At 45.3% G+C, this 21,124-nt stretch overlaps 1 protein-coding gene across 1 annotated transcript in view; it reads left to right on the plus strand.

The window, feature by feature from the left end:
* The first annotated feature begins 2,561 nt into the window (after positions 1–2,561).
* bard1 (BRCA1 associated RING domain 1) overlaps positions 2,562–21,124 on the plus strand; it is a 192,075-nt gene continuing 173,512 nt past the window's right edge. The window contains exons 1-3 of the mRNA XM_068036136.1: positions 2,562–2,724; positions 6,505–6,561; positions 10,770–10,918. Of these exons, the coding sequence (XP_067892237.1) occupies positions 2,621–2,724; positions 6,505–6,561; positions 10,770–10,918 (310 nt within the window). The 5' untranslated portion in view covers positions 2,562–2,620. The remainder of the gene's footprint in view (positions 2,725–6,504; positions 6,562–10,769; positions 10,919–21,124) is intronic.

Genomic DNA, 21,124 nt, shown 5'->3' on the forward strand with positions numbered 1-21,124 from the left:
GTGTCAGAAGACTGCAAAAGTTACACCCTTGTTCAAAAAGGATGTAAAGATAAGCCCAGCAACCACAGGCCAGTCAGTTTATCTTCTGTGGTGGGGAAACTTTTAGAAAGAATATTTTGGGACAAAATTAATAGTCACATGGACAAATGTGGGTTAATTAAAGAAAGCTAACATGGATCTCTTAAGGGAAAATCATGTTTAACTAACTTGCTGGAGTTTTTTGAGGAGGCAACAGAGAGGGTTGATGAGGGCAATTCATTTGATGTGGTGTACATGGACTTTCAAAAGGTGTTTGATACAGTGCCACACAGTAAAGTGTGAGCGAAGTTATAGTTAAAATGGATGGTAGCAACGTGGATACGGAATTGGCTGAGTGACAGGAAACACAGAGTAGTGGTTAATGGATGTTTTTCGGGCTGGAGGAAGGTTTGTACTGGACTTCCCCAGGGATCAGTGTTGGGATCCTTGCTTTTCCTGATATAAATGACCTAGACCTTGGTGTACAGGGCATAATTTCAAAGTTTGCAGATGTTATGAAACTTGGAAGCATTGTAAACTGTGAGGAGGATAGTGTAGAACTTCAAAAGGATATAGACAAGTTGGTGGAATGGGCGGATAGGTGGCAGATGCAGTTCAAAGCAGAGAAATGGGAAGTGATTCATTTTGGTAGGAAGAACATGGAGAGACAATATAAAATAAAGGATACAATTCTAAAGGGGGTGCAGGAGCAGATGGACCTGGGTGTATATGTGCATAAGTCATTGACGGTGGCAGGACAGGTCGAGAGAGTGGATAATAAAGCATACAGAATCCTGGGCTTTATAAATAGAGGCATAGAGTACAAGAGTTATGTTGAATTTATATAAGACACTGGTTTGGCCTCAGCTGGAGTATTGCATCCAGTTCTGGATGCTGCACTTTAGGAAAGATGTAAGGGCATTGGAGAGAGTACAGAAAAGATTCACGAGAATGGTTCCAGGGATGAGGAACTTCAGTTATGAAGATAGATTGGAGAAGTTGGGACTGTTTTCCTTGAAGAGAAGGCTGAAAGGTGATTTGATAGTGGTATTCAAAATCATAAGGTGTCTGGACAGAGTAGATAGAGAGAAACTGTTCCTACTCGTGAAAGGATTGACAATGAGAGCACACAGATCTTAAGTAATGGGTAAGAGAAGCAAGAGTGACATAAGGAAAAACTTTCTCACGCAGCGATTGGTTAAGGTCTGGAATGCACTGCCTGAGTGTGGTGGAGGCAGGTTCAATTGAAGCATTCAAAAGGGAATTAAACTGTTATATGAATAGGAAGAATGTGCAGGGTTACGGGAGAAGGCGGGGGAATGGAACTAAGTGAATTGCTCTTTTGGAGAGCTGGCGCGGACACGATGGGCCAAATGGCCTCCTTCTGTGCTGTAACAATTCTGTGATCCTGTGGTCAAGTGTCACCAAACTCACCAAGGCTCCTTGGACAGCACCTTCCAAACCTGCAACCTCTACCATCCAGAATGACAAGGGCAGCAGATACATGGGAACACCGCCACCATGACTTGCAAGCATATCACCCGTTCCTTCACTGTTGCTGGGTCAAGATCCTGGGGAATAAAAGAAAAAGACATCATGTGATCAAATGGATGGTACCCTCCCTCCAAAAATATATCACATCATTGTTAGTTTTAGTTTAGAGATACAGCACTGAAACAGGCCCTTCGGCCCACCGAGTCTGTGCCGACCATCAACCACCCATTTATACTAATCCTACACTAATCCCATATTCCTACCACATCCCCACCTGTCCCTATATTTACCTACCACCTACCTATACTAGGGGCAATTTATAATGGCCAATTTACTTACCAACCTGCAAGTCTTTTGGCTTGTGGGAGGAAACCGGAGCACCCGGAGAAAACCCACGCAGACACAGGGAGAACTTACAAACTCCACACAGGCAGTACCCAGAATTGAACCCGGGTCGCTGCAGCTGTGAGGCTGCGGTGCTAACCACTGCGCCACTGTGCCGCCCGATGGGGCCAACCTTGGGGATGGAGGAACCAGTCAATGTTTTGTGCCATCCAACCCGGAGAGCCACTCTGCACAATTCCTCCTTCCATCCGCTATGTGGCACTGAGGAGCCCATTGGACTGCACCCATTGTGCCAGGGTGCCAATCATATTCTGCCATGCCCATCCGATTGCCCCACCCCACCCCCCCCCCCCATTTGCCCCGCCCGTTTGGCAGGACTGTCCACATTGTCACTGCCTGTCAATCATCTGTACCATTCCCCAGGACCGCCTGTCAAATTATGTAAGGCCCCGCCCCATCGGGCTGCCAATCGCCGACGATGCCCCGCCCCATCGGGCTGCCAATCGCCGACGATGCCCCGCCCCATCGTGCTGCCAATCGCCGACGATGCCCCGCCCCATCGTGCTGCCAATCGCCGACGATGCCCCGCCCCATCGGGCTGCCAATCGCCGACGATGCCCCGCCCCATCGGGCTGCCAATCGCCGACGAGGCCCCGCCCCATCGGGCTGCCAATCGCCGACGAGGCCCCGCCCCTTCCTCTCTGTTCCGGGTTTGATGTTTTGGCGCGAGTGGTTGTGGCGGATGAAGTTGGAGGCGGTGTAGATGTCGGCGTTAGATCCTGAGCTTGGGGCCGGGGTGAGGCAGGTCTGGTCTCGGACCGCCGGGGCCCTGGCCGCGCTGGAGGGGATGCTGCAGTGCTCGGGCTGGTAACTGCCGCGGTTGTACTGTCAGCGTGTCGCGGGAGGGGAAGGTGGGGGCTGAGGAAGGGTTTGAGGAGGGGCTTGGGCGGGGAGTGCCGTAGGTGAGTGAGGAGGGGAGGTTGAGAAGGAGTGTGGGTGGGGTGGGGGAGGGGAGGGGAGTGGTTCAGTTGATGGCTTGTGTGAATGGGGGGGGGGGGTTGGGAGGGGAGTGAGTGTCAGTGGGGTTGAGTTGGGGGGTTTGTTGGGTGTGGGTGGGGTGCGCGGGGGTTTGTTGGGTGTGGGTGGGGTGCGCGGGGGGTTTGTTGGGTGTGGGTGGGGTGCGCGGGGGTTTGTTGGGTGTGGGTGGGGTGCGCGGGGGGTTTGTTGGGTGCGGGTGGGGTGCGCGGGGGGTTTGTTGGGTGCAGGTGGGGTGCGCGGGGGGGGTTTGTTGGGTGCAGGTGGGGTGCGCGGGGGGGGGTTTGTTGGGTGCGGGTGGGGTGCGCGGGGGGGGGGTTTGTTGGGTGCGGGTGGGGTGCGCGGGGGGGGTTTATTGGGTGCGGGTGGGGGTGCGCGGGGGGGTTTGTTGGGTGCGGGTGGGGTGCGCGGGGGGGTTTGTTGGGTGCGGGTGGGGTGCGCGGGGGGGGGTTTGTTGGGTGCGGGTGGGGTGCGCGGGGGGGGGTTTGTTGGGTGCGGGTGGGGTGCGCGGGGGGGGGTTTGTTGGGTGCGGGTGGGGTGCGCGGGGGGGGGTTTGTTGGGTGCGGGTGGGGTGCGCGGGGGGGGGTTTGTTGGGTGCGGGTGGGGTGCGCGGAGGGGGGGTTTGTTGGGTGCGGGTGGGGTGCGCGGGGGGGGGGGTGTGTGGGTGGGGCTCGCGGGGTCGGTTTGGGTGGGGCCCGTGGGGGGGGTGAATGTTTGGGTGGGGTGTGCGGGGGTGGGGGGAGGGGTTGTTTGGGTGGGGTGTGCGGGGGTGGGGGGGAGGGGTTGTTTGGGTGGGGTGTGCGGGGGTGGGGGGGAGGGGTGTGCGGGGGTGGGGGGGAGGGGTTGTTTGGGTGGGGCCGGGGGGGGGTTCCTCCTACGTGGCAGGCACCCTGCTCCAGTTCGAATGTGGTCCAGAGGTGCCCGAGCCATAAAATGTCGAATCCTGGTTGGCTGCCCACACACATTGTTGCGACCCTGAGGGAGTGCCCTGTTTTCCCAGGGTGTGACGTTAAAGCCGATGTCCCATCTACCCACTCAGGTGGATGAAAAGATCCTATTGCACTATTCATAGGACAGCAGGGGATTCTCTTGATGTTCTGACCAACTTTCCTCCTTTAGCCAACATTACACAGAGTCCCCACGTAATTGAAGATAGCAAATGTTATCCAGATGTTCAGGAAAGGAGGGAGAGAGAAAACAGGAACTGTAGACCAGTTAATCTGACATCAAAAATGGCAAAATGCTAGAATCTCTTATTAAGGATGTGATAATAGAGTATTTAAATCATAAAATAATTCGAGTCAGTGCGGTTTTATAAAAGGGAAATAATGGTTGACAAATCTTGAGTTGTTTGAAGGTGTAGCTAGCAGGATAGATGAGGGGGAACCAGTGGATGCAGTATATTTGGATTATCAGAAGGCATTCGGTAAGGTGCTCCATACCAAACATGTTGCACAAGATTAGGGATCATGGGATTGGGGTTAAAATGTTAACATGGATTGAAGATTGTTTAACGGACTGAAAGCTGAGTTGGAAATAACAAGTCATTTTCAGGGTGGCACGGTGTAACTGGGAAATGCTACAAGGACCGAGTGTAATATGCAGGTTTGCTGACAACACCAAAGTAGCTAGCAAAGTAAGCTGTGAAGAGGATGTAACGAGGCTGCAAAGGGATATCGACAGGTTAGATGAGTGGGCAAGAAGGTGGCAGATGGATTATGATGTGGGGAAGTGTAAAATTACCCACTTTGGTCGGGAGAATGGAAAAGCAGGGTTTTTTTTCAAAGGGAGAAGACTAGTAAATACTGGTACTCAGAGGGGTTTGACCGTCCTTGTACAGGAGTCAAAAAAGTTAACATGCAGGTACTGTAAGCAGTTAGGAAGGCAAATAGCGTGTCAGCCTTTATTGCAAATGGGGTTGCAGAATAAGAGTAAGGAAGTCTTGCTACAATTTCAAAGGGATTTGGCGAGGTTACACCGGGGGTACGATGTACACTTTTGGTCTGCTTATCTAAGGAAGAATATACATGCCTTAGAGGGAGTCGAATGAATGTTCACTCCGTTGATTCCCGGGGTGAGTGGGCTGTCCGATGAGTGAGTGAGTGAGTAGAATGGGCATATATTCTGTGGAGATTAGAATAGTGCGAAGTGCAAGTAACATTTGCACCACACAAGTGCCAGGCAATGACCATCTCCAACAAGAGAGAATCTAACCATCTCCCCTTGACATTCAACAGCATTACCATTGCTGAATCCCCCACTATCAACATCCTAGGGGTTACCATTGACCAGAAACTGAACTGGAGTAGCCGTATAAATACTGTGGCTACAAGAGCAGGTCAGAGGCTAGGAATCCTGAGGTGAGTAACTCACCTCCTGACTCCCCAAAGCCTGTCCACCATCTACAAGGCACAAGTCAGGAATGTGATGGAATACTCTCTACTTGCCTGGATGGGTGCAGCTCCAACAATACTCCAGAAGCTCGACACCATCCAGGACAAAGCAGTCTGCTTGATTGGCACCCCATCCAACAAACATTTACTCCCTCCACCACCGACGCACAGTGGTAGCAGTGTGTACCATCTACAAGATGCACTGCAGCAATGCACCAAGGCTCCTTAGACAGCACCTTCCAAACCCGCGACTTCTACCAACTGGAAGGTCAAGGGCAGCAAATACATGGGAACACCACCACCTGCAAGTTCCCCTCCAAGTCACACACCATCCTGACTTGGAACTATATCGCCGTTCCTTCACTGTCGCTGGGTCAAAATCCTGGAACTCCCTTCCTGACAGCACTGTGGGTGTACCTACCCCAAATGGACTGCAGCAGTTCAAGAAGGCAGCTCACCACCACCTTCTCAAGGGCAATTAGGGATGGGCAATAAATGCTGGTCTGGCCAGTGACGCCCACATCCCATGCATGAATAAAAAAAAAAATCTCATTGAAACGTACAACGTTCTTAGAGGACTTTTTAGGGTAAATGCTGAGAGGCTATTCCCTGGCTGGAGATTCTAGAACTAGGGGTCACAATCTCAGGATAGAGCGGCTGGCAATTTAGGACTGAGATGAGGAGAAAACTCTTTACTCGGATTGTGAATCTTTGGAATTCTCTACTCAGTCGCTGAGTATATTCAAGGCAGACATTGATAGATTTTTGGGCAGTAAGGGATTCGGGGGATATGAGGATAGAATGTGAAAGTGAAGTTGATGTGAAAGTTCAGCCGTGATCTTACTTGATGGTGGAGCAGGCTCGAGGCACTGGATGACCTATTCCTGCTTCTGTTTCTTATTATGTTACCATGGCCAGAAAAAAAAAACAACCCAGATGATCTGGTCATCCATTTGCTATGTGCGGTTGCTTGCTGTGCAAACTGTAGCTTTTGTGCACGGTTTAAAATTTTTTTCCTCAAGCAGGTAGTAAAATAGAAACGCATAATTCATTGGAAAAGCAGAATTCATTATAAGATTTTTTTTTTAATGGGTTTCCTGTGGTGTGTTTTCTGCTTTCGTTAGGTGTTTGTTTGAGCTGTTGCATATGGAGAGCAGAAAATATATTGTTTATGGTACAGTATCTGTCTCGATCATTCAGGAGTGTTTCTCTCTTTCAGTTGCAAACTGCTGCAGGAACCTGTCTGTCTTGGAGGCTGTGAGCATGTCTTTTGCCGGTAAGAGCATAAGGGTGGGTTGTCAAAATCTGACTGCTGGTGAATAAAATTGCTGGTTAGAATGCTGTTGAATTGTTCATGTTACTGTGACCTGGGGTATGGGAGCTGCTATTAACAGAGTTCCAATGAACTAAGCAATCCCACGACCAGCAGATCAGGGCAAAGCTCTGCAACCCTGGCACATCCAGTCATGAATGGTGGTGGACAATTTAGTAACTAACGGAAGGAGGAGGCTCAATGAACATCCCCATCCTTAGTGATGGCAGAGTCTGGCGTGTGAGTGCACATGACCGAGCTGAAGCATTTGCCAACATCTTCAGCAAAAAGTACTGAGTGGATGATCCTTCTGAGCTTGAGGTGCCCACCGTTACAGATGCCACCCTTCAGCCAATTCAGTTCACTCCACCTGACATCAAGAAACAACTGAGTGCAAAGGCTAACAGCACTGATGGTATCTGGCTGCAGTGTTGAAGAATCATGCTGCAAACTAGTTGTGCTCTTAGGCAATTTGTTCCAGTACAGTTACAACATGCCTACTTACCTGACAATTTGGAAGATTGCTCAGGTATGTTCTATCCACAAAAAGCCAGACAATTCCAATCTGGCCAGTTGGGTTGGTTTTAGGATTCAGAGCTTGAGGCATTTGATGGCTTCTTCCAAGAGGGTTAGGGTATTTGGGCAGCAGTGGGGTATAAACCTTCGGGGTAGGGTATTTGGGCAGTAGGGGGTGAATAAACCACCCCCCCCCCCCCCCCCCCCCACCGGCATCAGAAAAGTGCTGGAAGGTGTCATCGACAGTGCTATCAAGCAACACTTACCAGTAACTTGCTCACTGATGATCAGTTTGGGCTTTGTTACAACTGCTCGGTTCCGGACCTCGTTACAGCCTTGGTCGAAACATGGACATAAGAACTGAATTCCAGATATGAGACTGACTGCCCCAAGTGTGGCACAAAGGAGCACTAGTAAAACCAAAGACAATGGAAATTAGAACATTACAGCGCAGTACAGGGGGGGAAATGAGGGGGAAACTCTCCAGTGGCTGGATTCATACCTGGTACAAAGGAAGATAGTTGTTGGAGGCCAATCATCCCAGCCCCAGAACATTGCTGCAGGCGCTCCTCGGGGTTTGGTGTGGTTGATTTCTGAACATAAATAATGTTAAAATATTGGGATCCTCTGCATGTGTTAAGTCTATATAATTGCTGCTTACATGCTGCTGCTATTATGTGACATGTCAACTAGTGAAGTAGATTTATTTTTCTGCAAATACGTGCAGGTGAATACTTATCGATATTTCACATGGGTAGGATACTGTATTATCAAAACAGCCTCCCTCATTCCTTTACCTAATCACCTGTGGTAACCCAAAGTGTCTGGTATATCTTGTGCTGCTTAAGGGATCTGCAGTGAGAAAAATAATAGTGCGTTGACAAAGTATAGGTTTGTACTAAGTCGGGAGTCTTCAAACTTTTCTGCGTTGGAAACTTTTATCGATATTGACTCACTTCTTGGGATGCCTTGTAAGTATTTACACATATATACAAAGCTCTCAGGGGAGAGACTTTTCACTGAGCAGCTGAGAGCCATAAACCATGGGCGGTAACTTCTTCGGCCTAGAGTAGGAGGAGGCCCATTAAAGGTTGTTCTAATTTCTGATGGTCTGTCTCACCCTATCCAATGGAAAACAATGGTTTTGGTGGAAAAGCATTAGTAAAGTAAAGAACCCTTCCTCCCAACCACCCCTGGAAATTTATTGATCGACTGACATAAATCTGAAGATCTTGGGGACCCTTTTTGAGTTCAGCAACTTCAGTTTGAAAATCTACGTTAACTTCCATAAAGTAAATATGGGTAGTGCTGGGAATATACAGCAGGTCAATTAGCTACTTAGGTTATCATGGATTTTCCCTTCTGTCGGCTTGAAACCCATCACCAGAACTAATAAAGGAAAGTGGGGACAGCTGCTGGCTAAGTCACCTTGCACTCCTTTGTCCAAAACGCTACAATTTTTCATTGTGAATGCTGACAACCCCAGAAGTCTTTTTCTGTTTCATTTCAGATTTCTAGAGTTCCGTCTTTTGCCTTTTAATTTTATGTAAGTCTTAGCCAAAATAGTACGATGGACCACAGTATCGTAATCTATGTAAGATGAGGAGTGTTCCTCTTCACTGTTCAAACCCTTTGTATAATGGGTGTGTTTGGAGATGTAACTGCTAACTGCCCATGTCTCAAAAGAAGCCCATTAGCTCAGTCCAGACAGTTTGAAAAGTAGTTTCCTCAAGGTGCGAGACTCTAAGGCTCAGTACAATGGTTATCTGAAGTACTGAAGTGCAAGCATCTTCGTCATTGTCAAAGTTTCTACATTTGAAAAGAAAGACAGCCTTGCATTTCTGTAGTGCCTTTCAAGGCCTCAGAATGTCGCAAAGTACCTTCCAGCCAATTCGGTGCTTTTGAAGTGTAGTCATTGTTGAATTGTAAAAATGCCACATTCATTTTGATAAATGACTCTGGTCTTGTGGAATTATCTGAGATGTAGCTGTTTATTGCTTGTGTTTCAGCATAACTGGGGGAGCCAGAATAGACCTGAGCCTGAGGATAGTGGGATTGATTGATTAACAGCTCTGCTTTGAGACCTTTTGTGAAGGGGACATGTCATTGATTGGCTGGCGTCCTCTTTGACAGTCACAATAATTATAGCTGAGGAAAGATATTCTGTGTATCTTAATGCATTCATCCATAATGACCCAAAAGGCTCCCCCATGACAGCAGAAAATTGGTTCTTCATTTCAGTTGTTTGCTCTTGGGATATGGGAAACACTGACAAAACAGTAATTATTATTGCATTAAGGGCCAATCACATAGCATGAGACTGGAATCATGTTGCATGCTGATGGTTTTCTAATTTCATGTATCGAAGAGAATAAGGTAATGTATGTTGCTCTGTCTGCTGCCTTGTACAAATGAAAACAGTTGTTTTGAAGGCTGAGTACTTGGTAGTTCAGTCCATTGTGGAAGAGGGGAGAATCATGTAGCCAGTGGATAGAGTTATGATCCCTGGGTATTGCTGTTTACCTAGATGTGGGCAGGTAAAGGTGCTCTGTGATTTGCAGGAGCCCTGAGGGGAGTGGCCAGTGAAACTGAATTCAAGAATATATAGCTTATAAACTCAAAAATTCAACTCAACTCAAAAAAAAAAAAGTGATATTCTGAAAACAAGCCATTGCTCACTCAACTGACTGCTTTTAAAGTGAAACATTGTAAACTACTGTGCCATTCCTGACCAATGTGACATAAACTACTTTGATGGTATCAAGGTGTATTTCTCAATAAAAACATGTGGTGCCGTAACGAGGGGTTCATTTTGGTGCCCTGTCCAACATTCCTCTTTGCCTCAGCCGAAAAAAGAGATTAGCCGCTCATGTCTCGTTGTCGCTTGCTGGGATCTTGCTAGGCCGAAGATGCCCATCTGTTTTCCCTACAGTCACCTTATTTTAGTAGATTGCATGTGAAACCCTTTGAGATGCTTCTGACGTGATAAGGTGCCAAGTAAATGCAAGAATGTCTTAATGGTTTGTGATGTCCTCAACAGTATTGGAAGGACAGTTTTAAATAGCCCATTACTTCCTTTAACCTTGATAATCCTATTGAGGATATATTTCTTTATCTCTTTCTCCCTCACCATATTTAAAGCATGCACACAGGTGTATATTTTCCTCCTCTTTCTGATTGTAATGATATATCTGTCCACTTCTTGCAGTGAAGAATAGTCCACACTGGGAAGGGTAATTTGTCTGTCCTCCCCCGCCCCTGCCCTGACTGACTGACCTGTTGAGAATTTCCAGTTTGTTTTGGTTAATATTTCCGGCATTTGCATTATTTTGCTATTTAATTTCCTTCACCCATTTTTCAGTCTTGGGAGGCACAGAATAGAGGCTATGCACTCTCACTTGGAATAAGAGGATGACTGTAAGGCTAATTGTCTCCTGGCACCTGGTGCACATGGTCCAGGAGCTGGCGGCAGAGAGGTATCAGAGTAGTTTTGAGAATGAGTTTCCTGCCACCTCTTTCATTTAGCAAATGATGGGTGTTGTGATGAATCTAGGGAGAGGAAAGAAAGGAAGGGGTAATCTAGTGATCTGGCAAATTGAGGATGGTTTGAGTGTTGCGTGTGAATCTGAATGAACTGATGTCTGCTGCTTTTACAGAACTTGCGTTGCTGATTCTCTTGGGAATGGCTGTTCCGTATGTCACACTCCAGCCTGGGTGAAAGATCTGCAGCCAAACCGACAGCTGCACAATATGGCCCACCTGTGCAGCCAGCTTCAAGCACTGCTGGATAACCAAGACTCTCCAGGTAAGGCTAGAACTTGAGTATGGTGTTTGCCAGTGACAGTCTGATACTGATTCATGTTCAGGTTGGAAGGAAATTGCCTTAATGCTGATACTTTTAAAAGCTTATATTTTTTTGTCTGTGTTGACCGATTTTGTCTCATTTGAGTTATTTTCTCATAAATGCATATATATATCTTGGCACAGTGCTGTTAGATAAGCTGACCAAAGTTGGGATACTTCTGAAAATAATCCATTGATGTTTGGGTCCTTTCACATGTTCATGGGATGTGGGCGTTGCTGGCTAGGCCAGCATTTATTGTCCATCCCTAATTGCCCTTGAGAAGGTGGTGGTGAGCTGCCTTCTTGAACTGCTGCAGTCCATGTGAGGTAGGTACACCGACAGTACTGTTCGGAAGGGAGTTCCAGGACTTTGACCCAGTTTATTGAGTGTATCTAGAATTTCCCGGCTTTGGTCTATGTTTGTGCTGAATTTGCCTGAGTCGGGAGGAGAGAATTGGCCAAAGTTCGAGTGCTCATGCTGCAGTGAATGTTGCCTGGTATTTTTTTTAATTCTATTAACTCTAGAATAATCAGAGGCAAGATTAACCAGGACTTTAAACTTTACTAATGAATGTTTTATTAAAACAGTCCAGGTTTATAGATAGATTTGCAAACAACCTTTACATAAATGTAATTCGAAACTCAGAATGGCCAATTCTTCTGATTTGTGAACGCTGAAGGGTTAATCCTTCATCTACATCCCGGGTGATAAGTTAACAAATCCACTGACTTCTGGCATTGCATTCTTTTGGTTTGCCTTGTGCACTGAACACTAGTCTATCTTGCAGCCAGTCTTGCATGCTGTTCTTGAACCCCTCTCGGTAATTTTCCATCCTCTTTCCCATGGTTACACAGACTGATGTTAGCAAACAGCACCTGGTGTTTTCAATGGTTTCCCATAGTATTTGAAGGCCTTCTTACCTGTAGCCATCCAGTCAGTCTGCGTAACACTTTTGGTCAACCTTCCCAGCATGCCCTCTTGAACAGTCAGTTTTACAGTTTTTGACCCCAAACCCCCCCCTCCTTTAGCAGCTAATTAATCCAGGTTAAGTTCAAAATTCCTTCATTGTGCACTTGTATGTGTACCAGTGATTGTCTGTAAGTAATAGGTTTAGGTGACTTCATAATCCGCAAGAATATTTCTTCTACAAAACATGCTGAGGGAGTTTTCCACTTGAGAATCGTAGTTTGAAATGCTCGTGCACAAATGTTCTGTTTAGCACATGAATAAAATTGGAAAGCAGGGAATTTTCAACCTGTTTATAAATTGCTTCCTTATTATTTAAAGAAGTGCCTAATGTGTTTGTCTTATTGAGTGTAAATTGCTCAGTTGTTGATATTGATTTGTCTCTTTGCATCAATTTGCCAAAGTAGAGACTGGGACAAGACTCCCTCAGAATTATTTAAACTATCTTCCTCTACACTTGCGTTGCAGCTGTAAAATGTAACCTGTTCGGGGTTTCAGACTTATAGCTGAGAGTAAAAACAAAAATGCTGGAAATACTCATCAGCTCTGGCAGCATCTGTGGAGAGAGAAGCAGAGTTAACGTTTCAGGTCAGAGACCTTTCATCAGAACCGGCAAAGGTTAGAAATGTAATAGGTTTTAAGCAAATAAAGCGGGGGTGGGGAAAAAGAGAACAAAAGGGAAGGTGTTGATAGGACAGAGGGTCACAGAGAATAACTGACAAGGAGGTCATGGGGCAAAGGCAAAGAGTGTGTTATTGGTGTAGTGAAAGACAAAGCGTTAGTGCAGAGAGGGTGTTAAATGACAGAATAATGAAAGCAGAACTGAGGGTGATGCTTGAGCATTTTATCACTGTTGTCTTAGTTCCTGGATGTGTTTCATCAGAACACTTTCTGTTAAAATGGGAATTGGGTTTATTCTGCTTTGTGGCATTTTCTTTTTTCTTGTTTTGCTGGTTATGGGTGTCATGTTGGACAGTGATGAATGGCAGACTCCCAGAGTCTAATTATGTGACTTGAGCTGACGGGCTGTTTGAAATGATTTGAACTGCAGTGACATCAGGTTTCATTTCATTGCATGTTACAAGAAATCAAACACCCTGTGACTGTATAATAGTTATATACATTTCCCATATCTGAAGCAAACCTTTCCTGCTTCTAGTCAGGTGATGTGTTTGCGCATGAAGACTTTCATCACAGTTGTAGCATTAGGGGTGTTTGAAGAGATTATGGCACTGATTTTAAAAGGCAATCGGGAATGGCGCAGGTGAGCTCCGAAGTGGGTGATTTTAAGGACAGGGCTTAATTTAATATCAAGCTCCTGGAGTCCCACCTGACACCCGGCCAAATTGAACGCCTGGCTGGTAGGCAGGAAATAGGCCTTCTGCAGCAGGAGGCCACACTTGGGCAATTGGTGAGAGCAGAGGCTGGAGGCGATCGGGGTTGGGTGTGGATGTGATTGGGTGGGTGCAGATGTATTTGGGGGGGGGTGGTGTAGATGCAATCGCAGGGCTGGGGATTCCATGGCGACCAGGGAAGGGGGAGTGAAGGCTGCAGACTCCTTGTGGAACCTGGTGGAGCGCACCTGCTCCTGGCTCACAAGGAGTTCAGACAGAAGTATATTTTTGAAATTTACCAAGACTCAGTGGCCGGGCTGCAGAGAGTACGGATCTCCCTCTGATATTTAGTTAAGATCACGTTGTGGCACTATTGACGTCATTAGGCCACTACTTTTGAATGTTAAAGAGGACCCCGCCGACCTGAAGCGGGAACCTCGCCCGCCTTGAAACTCTGGTGAAGGTAAGATGGCATCAGAAAGTGACCTCAGGCTGGTCTGTGGACCCGGCCTAATTTTAACACCTCCCTCGCACCATTTTCGCTAGGCGAGAGAGGTTAAGATCAAGTCCTATGTTCCTGTATTGGATGCCCTACTTGCAGGGCTGTCAGAAATTCGCATCGCAGTCAATTCTCTAGCTGCTGCAGAGCACAGTTTCTGTCTTTGCCACATTCTATCTTATTAAACTTTCAGTCGTGGCATTTGTGATAGGAGGTGGATTAAGACGGCTGTAGAAAGTTGAAGCTTGGCTCTGTTTATCTAAAGCAAGGAACTGGGTAGATGGGAGAACATTGGAGTTGAACATTTTCGAAATGATTTTAAATTCCTATGTAGTGGAACCTCTAAACTGTGTTGTTCTTTATTAGATTTTCTTAACAACTTGCAGCCTTGAATAATTCAGCAACTTGGAGTAATTGTTATACACAGAATATAGATTTGTTTTTAATGTATTCACGCATATCCACATTCGGCCAGAAACTGCAGTCCATTTCTAATAACATTGGTAGCACCTCAGGCACAACTCTCCCAGATTATTTTCCTTCTCTCGTGTGGGGGAATTACCTGGTTTCTGTTTCCTTTCCTGCCCATAGGCCGATAGCTGCACATCTGAAATCCGCAACTCTTTGGAATGAGAAATGAACAATGTGTTACTCGGAACATTGTAACAAAAATAGGCCCTTCAAGCCTGTTATGCCATTCAGTTAGATAATTGCCAATCTGTACCTCAACTCCAGTTACCTGTCTTTGCTCCGTAGTCCTTAATTAGACTTGCCTAACAAAAATTAGCAATTTCAGTCTTGAAAATTTCAATTGACCCAGTAGCCGCGGTCTTTGGGAAATAAGTTTCAGATTTTTACTGCCTGCATGGCTGTAATTTTAAAATTGTCCTTCCTTGTTCTGAACACCCCCCCCACCCCCAGAGGAAATAGTTTCTCCCTATGGACCCTATAAATCCTTTTTATCATTTTAAACGCCTCGATTAGATCATCCCTCGGCCTTGTTTGTTCAAACGAATACAAACTGAGTCTACACAACCTCTCCTCGTAATTGTACCCTGTAAGCCCTGGTATCATACTGGTGAAACAGTGCTGTACGCCTCCCAAGGCCACTATATCTTCCCTGAGATTTGGTGCCCTAAACTGAGCCCAGTGCTCCAGGTAGGATCTGAGCGAGGATCTATACAAGTGAAGCATCACTTGCTCACTTTTATATTCCAGCCCCCTTTCCAGCCCCCTTTTGTGATAAAGGCCAACATTTCATTAGACTTTTGATTACTTTTTGTACCCGTGCACTAGTTTTTAATCTTGTGTGCATAGGCACCTAAATCCCTTTGCTTCTCCACAGCTCCCAATCTCACCATTAAGAAAATATTCAGACTTGTCTGCCTTGGATCCAAAATGGATGACCTCACACTTCCCTCTCATTGAACTGCATTTGCCACAGTTTTGTCCACCCATTTAACCTATTTATTTCCTTTTGTAACTTCTTGCTTCTATTTATACAACCTATTATGTCCCCTACCTCAGTGTCATTTGTAAACTTGGATATTCAACTCTATTCCTTCATCCATCTGTATTCAGCATTGTTTTTTCATTCATTGTTGGGATGTGAGCATCGCTGGCAAGGCCTCCATTTATTGCCCATCCCTATTGCCTGTGGAAAGTGGTGGTGAGCTGCTTGCTTGAACATTCCATGTGGTATGGGTGCACCCACAGTGCTGCTCGGGAAGGAGTTCCAGGATTTTGACCCAGCCACAGTGAAGGAATGCCGATACAGTTCATAGTTCTAAGTCAGGTTGTTGCTGAGTAAGTGCCACTTGACAACACTCAATGACTCCTTCCATCACTTTGCTGCTGATCGAGAACGGACTGATAGGGTGGTAATTGGCTGGATTGGACTTGTCCTTCTTTTTGTGGACCGGATGTACCTAGGCAATTTTCCACATTGCTGAGTAGATGTCCGTGTTGTAGCTGTACTAGAACAGCTTGGCTAAGGGCACGGCTAGTTCTGGATCTCAAGTGTTCAGTACTATAGCCAGGATGTTGTTACGCCTCATAATCTTTGCTGTATCCAGTACCTTCAGTTGTTTCTTGATATTAGAGTTAATCAAATTGTCTGAAGACTGGCACCTATGATGGTGGGGACTTAGGGGAGGCTGAGATAGACCATCCACTTGACACTTCTCGCTGAAGTTGGATGCAAATGCTTCAGCCTTGACTTTTGCACTGAAGTGTTGGGCTCTTCCATCATTGATGGGGATGTTTGTAGAGCCTCCTCCGGTTAGTAGTTTAATTGTCCAACACCATTCACAACTGGATATGGCAGGACTACTTTGGTCTGATCCATTGACTGTGGGATCGCTTAGCTCTGTCTATCGCATGCTGCTTCTGCTGTTTTACATGCATGTAGTTCTGTGCGGCACCTCATTTTTAGGTATGCCTGGTGCTGCTCCTGGCATGCTCTCCTGCGCCCCTCATTGAACCAGGGTTGGTCTTCTGGCTTGATGGTAGTGGTAGAGTGAGGGATATGCCGGGTCATGAGCTTACAAAGTGTGGTTGAATACAATTCTGTTGCGGCTGATGGCCCACAGCGTCTCATGGATGCCTAGTTTTAAGCTGCTAGATCTGCTTTGAATCTATCCCATTTAGCACTGTGGGAGTGCCACACACCACAACGGCAGGTGTTTTCCATGTAAAGATGGGACTTCATCTCCACAAGGACTATGTGGTGGTCACTCCTGCCAATATTGGTAGATGCATCTGATTGGTGAGGTCAAGTAGGTTTTCCCCCCTTGTTGGTTCGCTCACCACCTGCCGCAGGCCCAGTCTGGCAAATAGGTCCTTTAGGACTTGGCCAACTCGGTCAGTAGTGGTGCTACCAAGCCACTCTAGTTGATGGACATTGAAGTCCCTCACCCGGAGTACATTCTGTGCCCTTACTACCTTGTGCATTCTGTTGAATTTTTAGATTTGTTTGTGGAATATTTTTGTTTGTTTTGTTTGTGTTTTGGTTTTCTTCTGCCTTCTTGCTCTAGATTGTTTGACACTTCTTTCTTAGAACATTCCCAATTCCCTGTGCCTTTACCAGTCTTGATTTTTAGGTTGGCTTTCAGTAACACCCAAGATAACAAATAGAACAAATTTCCTGTGAATTCCTTTTTAGCTCCTGCAATTATACTTAAAGCAGCTGAAATTGCACTATACCATCAAAGGCGCTCTCTTCATTTTTCAGTGAATGACAGACCAGCATAACAGTCAAGTTTCTTTTAAAATAAAACCAGAAAGTGTTAGAAATACTCAGCAGGTTGGCAGCATCTGCGGAGAGAGAAGCAAAGTTAGCGTTTCAGGTCAGTGACCTTTCATCAGAGCTGACATTCTGACCTGAAACTTTAACTTTGCTTGTCTCTCCACAGATGCTGCCAGAACTACTGAGTATTTCTAGCACTTTTTGGTTTTATTTCAGATTTCCAGCATCTGCAGTATTTTGCTTTTATTTAAGCTTGTTTAAAGTTTGTTTTGTTGTGCAAAAGAGGAACAAGTGAATAACTAACATACATTTATTTATATCAGAAATCCTTCCAACTTTCTGAGAGTAAAACACAAAAAGGTCGCAATCTAATAATATTCTTTGGAATACTTCCAAATAGCTGCATGTTTTAAAAAAATATATTTCTTACCCTTGCAGGAGCTGCAACAGGTTGAGATTATTTTCTGGAGAATACCAAAGGGATTTTGCAAAAGAATGTTACTGGTGTTACCTGCATTTTTGAGTAGCTATTGACCACATTAGAAAATAATTGGCTGTTTACACATGGAACTGAACAAATAACTCTGCACTTGTTTATAAGTAGCTGTCTCCTCACTTAGCAAGACAGATAGGCACAGTGAATTTGTATGGAGTCAAGGTTCTGACTGAAGTTGAAACATTTCGTTGAGGTGGATTTTAACCCTCAGCAGGTAAATCATTCCAGCCAGTTAATTTCCCACCTGGGAGAGGTATTTAAATGGCGCATCTCCAACATTGGAGTTTCGGAAATCTGGCATTGGCTTCTCCCCTTGCGACTTCGAGCAAAACTGGCTTTCAAAAAAAACGGAACTGTCAGACTTTGGGGGGGGGTGGTGGAGGGGAAAGAGGGAGGCAGACTGGGGGGGGGGTGTGGGGAGAGGGAGGGAGAGTCCTGAAGGACGAGGGGGAGGGAGGGACGAGGGTGGATGAGAGGGAGGTGCGGGGGGGATGGGAAGGGGGGACGGGAGGGAGGGGCTGGGGGACGAGAGGGGGACATTTCCTCATCAGCCCCCTATGTCAGACAAAAATTGTAACGTGGCCCCTCACACACACCGCTTTCACACCCTTGCAGTTTCCGACCTTTTGACCCAAAAGACCGGCTTTAAAAAAAAATCCAGTTGCTGCGACTAGGAACTGCTGCTTCCGACCTTCAGAGTGGCTTCGTGGTTTTCAGCGGGCTTTTAAAAAAGAATGGAACTGACTGTTCTGATGTTAAAATTTACTGCATTCGTAATTATATGATATACTAACAGTATCAAATGCTGAAATATTGGAATGCTGAGATCACTTTAGTGATTTTACACAAATCCATTGGTCCAGCATCTTGGCGGTAGTCGAAGGTAAACAAAGGGAAAACTAATGTTTCTACACATTTGAAGTGGCCTGGACGTATTTGCATTCATTACAGGTCATTAACAGTGCTATAATTGCATGATTCCTTGTCAAAAAGAAATTTCAGACTTTATTGACTTTGGCCACTAATTTTCAGGCCTTTTGGTCTTTGGCCGCCATTACCATGACAGCCTGTTTCTACCTCCATTATGTCATCCGACTTCACCCCTGCCTTGCAGCTCATCTGGTGAAACCCTCGTTCATGCCTTTGTTACTTTGAGACTTAACTATTCCAGTGCACCCCTTGCCAGCTTCCTACATTCTGTCCATCAGAAACTTGAGTTGTACAAAACTCTGCTCCTGTGCCCTTACTTGCAACAAGTCAGTTCATCTATCTGCTGTGCCTGCTGACCTACATTGGCTCCCGTCAAGGAAAGTCTTGAATTTTAAAAATTCTCATCCTTGTTTTCAAAACCCTCCACGGCCTCATCCCTCCCTGTCTCTCTAACCTCCTCCAGCCTCACAACTCTCTGAGATATCTGCTCTCATTTACTTCTGGTCTATTGAGCATTCCCGATTTTGAATTGCTGTACCATTGGTGGCTGTGCCTTCAGCTATCTGGGCCCTAAGCTCTGAAATTCCCTTCCTAAAGTTCTTTCTGACTGTCTTCCTTCAAGATGCTCCTCAGAACCTAACTCTTTGACTGTGCTTTTGACTAACTGCCCTAATATTGCCATATGTCTGTGTAGAGCTCCTGCGGAGTGCCTTGGGATGTTTTATTACGACAAAGGCCCTATATAAATAAATGTTGTTGTTTTGTCACCGTTCTGCTCAAGGCAACTGATTGAGAGGAGGGATTGAGCCTGATCGATGTATGGGAATAGAATTAATGCATAAAGTTCAGTGAAACTTCCAGGGTTAGTTATGCAGGCTACAAGTTCCAGTTAATTCATTTATGCTATCTGATTTATTAATTCCTTACTTTAACCAGAATTATTCCCTACCGTCAGCTGAGATACTGGCAGGAGTTGAAATGAAACAGTAAAAACCATCAACAGAAAAAAGAAAATGAATATTACATAATTCATACTAGGTGAGGATTTGACTTTTTATTAAAAAAAAAAGGAAGTGCTTATAGATAGAGGGTTATGATGCAGGCACCAGAAACTAGGAATACTGTCAGTGAAGGAATGTTTTATGTTTTTTTTGCATTATTTCCTGGCTGCTAATCTAAGCCAGCTGTTAACCTGTTGATTTTAAACAGGTGAATGTTCCAGAATGTCACGTGAACTCATCAATTTTGTTCACTGCTCTAACCGACAATATTTTCCATCATATATTTTCCACCCCAAAAATCTAGGTTACAACGACTCAGTTTTTGGAAAAAGCTGTTTTTTAATGTGTATAATGAAAATTTTCAGTTCCATAAGAAAACTGTTGCACCCTTTTGGTCTGATCAACACCAGTTACCAATATTTGCACCACACTTTTCAATCCCTTTCATTAAGAAATACATCCAATTTGCCATTTGAACCAAATACAATTTGTTTCAGTAGCTGCCTTTGTATTGGGTATTTGTTGTAACTCTTTAGGGTAATTAGAGGTGAGAATCGACCAAGGTTTATTACTGTTAACTAATTGGCTTTATTAACAATAAAACACAATAGGTTTACAGATCCATACAACCTTTAAGACAGTAGTACAACTTGCAACTCAGAATAGCCGATTCTTCTGCTTCAGAGACTGAGAGGCTAATAATCCATCGACGTCCAGAGTGGTGGAGTTCTGGTCGATCTTGTGGACTGCCCCCTTGAATTTACTGAGATGCATGGTTTAATACCCTTGTTGGTGCAAAACAAGCTTCCAGTATTTCCCCAGGCACGTGTTCTCTTTCTCTCCTATGGCTTAAAACAAATTGATGCTACAGCATCTGATGTTTACAACAGCTTCTCACAGACTCTCGGGGCCTTGCAGCTGTCTTAGCGTTAACCTTCCAGAAAGTCTGCTGAATAAGACTTTCCCAGCATGCTACCTTGAACAAAAACAAAATACTGCAGATGCTGGAAATCTGAAATAAAAACAAAGTGCTGAAAATACTCAGCAGGTCTGGCAGCATCAGTGGAGAAAGAAGCAGAGTTAACGTTTCAGGTCAATAACCCGATGAAAACTTCTAATCGGTTATTGACCTGAAACGTTAACTCTGTTTCTTTCTTCACAGACGCTGCCTGACCTGCTGAGCATTTTCTGTTTTTATACTCCCTTGAACAGTCAGTTTAACAGTCCCTTTGTTGAATTAATGCTTTAACCCAAACTCAGCTCCTTTAGCAGGACATTCATTCGGGGTTTGAGCCAATTCTTTTAGTTCCCTTGAAACTTTTTTGAGTTTTATGTTGACAAGTCCAAAATCCTTCACCTGGTAACTTATTCTGCCTATTTATTATACCTTAGCTGAAAAGTTCCACTCTGCTTCATTTATCACTCTAATACCCAAATCTTTCACTTGTGTCCACTGCTATTTGACTGCTTTGCTACAGTGAAGAATTTGCCTGGATCTGTTTTGGTCAGTCCCTCTCCATTTTGAAAACTTCAATTTGATCTCTTGAAAATCTTATTTCCAAAACAACGTGAGCTCAGATTGCTAAACCCTTCCTGTAAGACGGGCAGTTGCATGTGTTGTATGTGTGTTTTTTTTTTAAACATGGCTTGTGTTCAGAATGGTTTCTACCACCTCTGTACTCGAAGTAATTCCC

This window comes from Heterodontus francisci, chromosome 7 (genome assembly GCF_036365525.1).
Source record: "Heterodontus francisci isolate sHetFra1 chromosome 7, sHetFra1.hap1, whole genome shotgun sequence".
In the NCBI taxonomy this organism is placed as follows: domain Eukaryota; kingdom Metazoa; phylum Chordata; class Chondrichthyes; order Heterodontiformes; family Heterodontidae; genus Heterodontus; species Heterodontus francisci.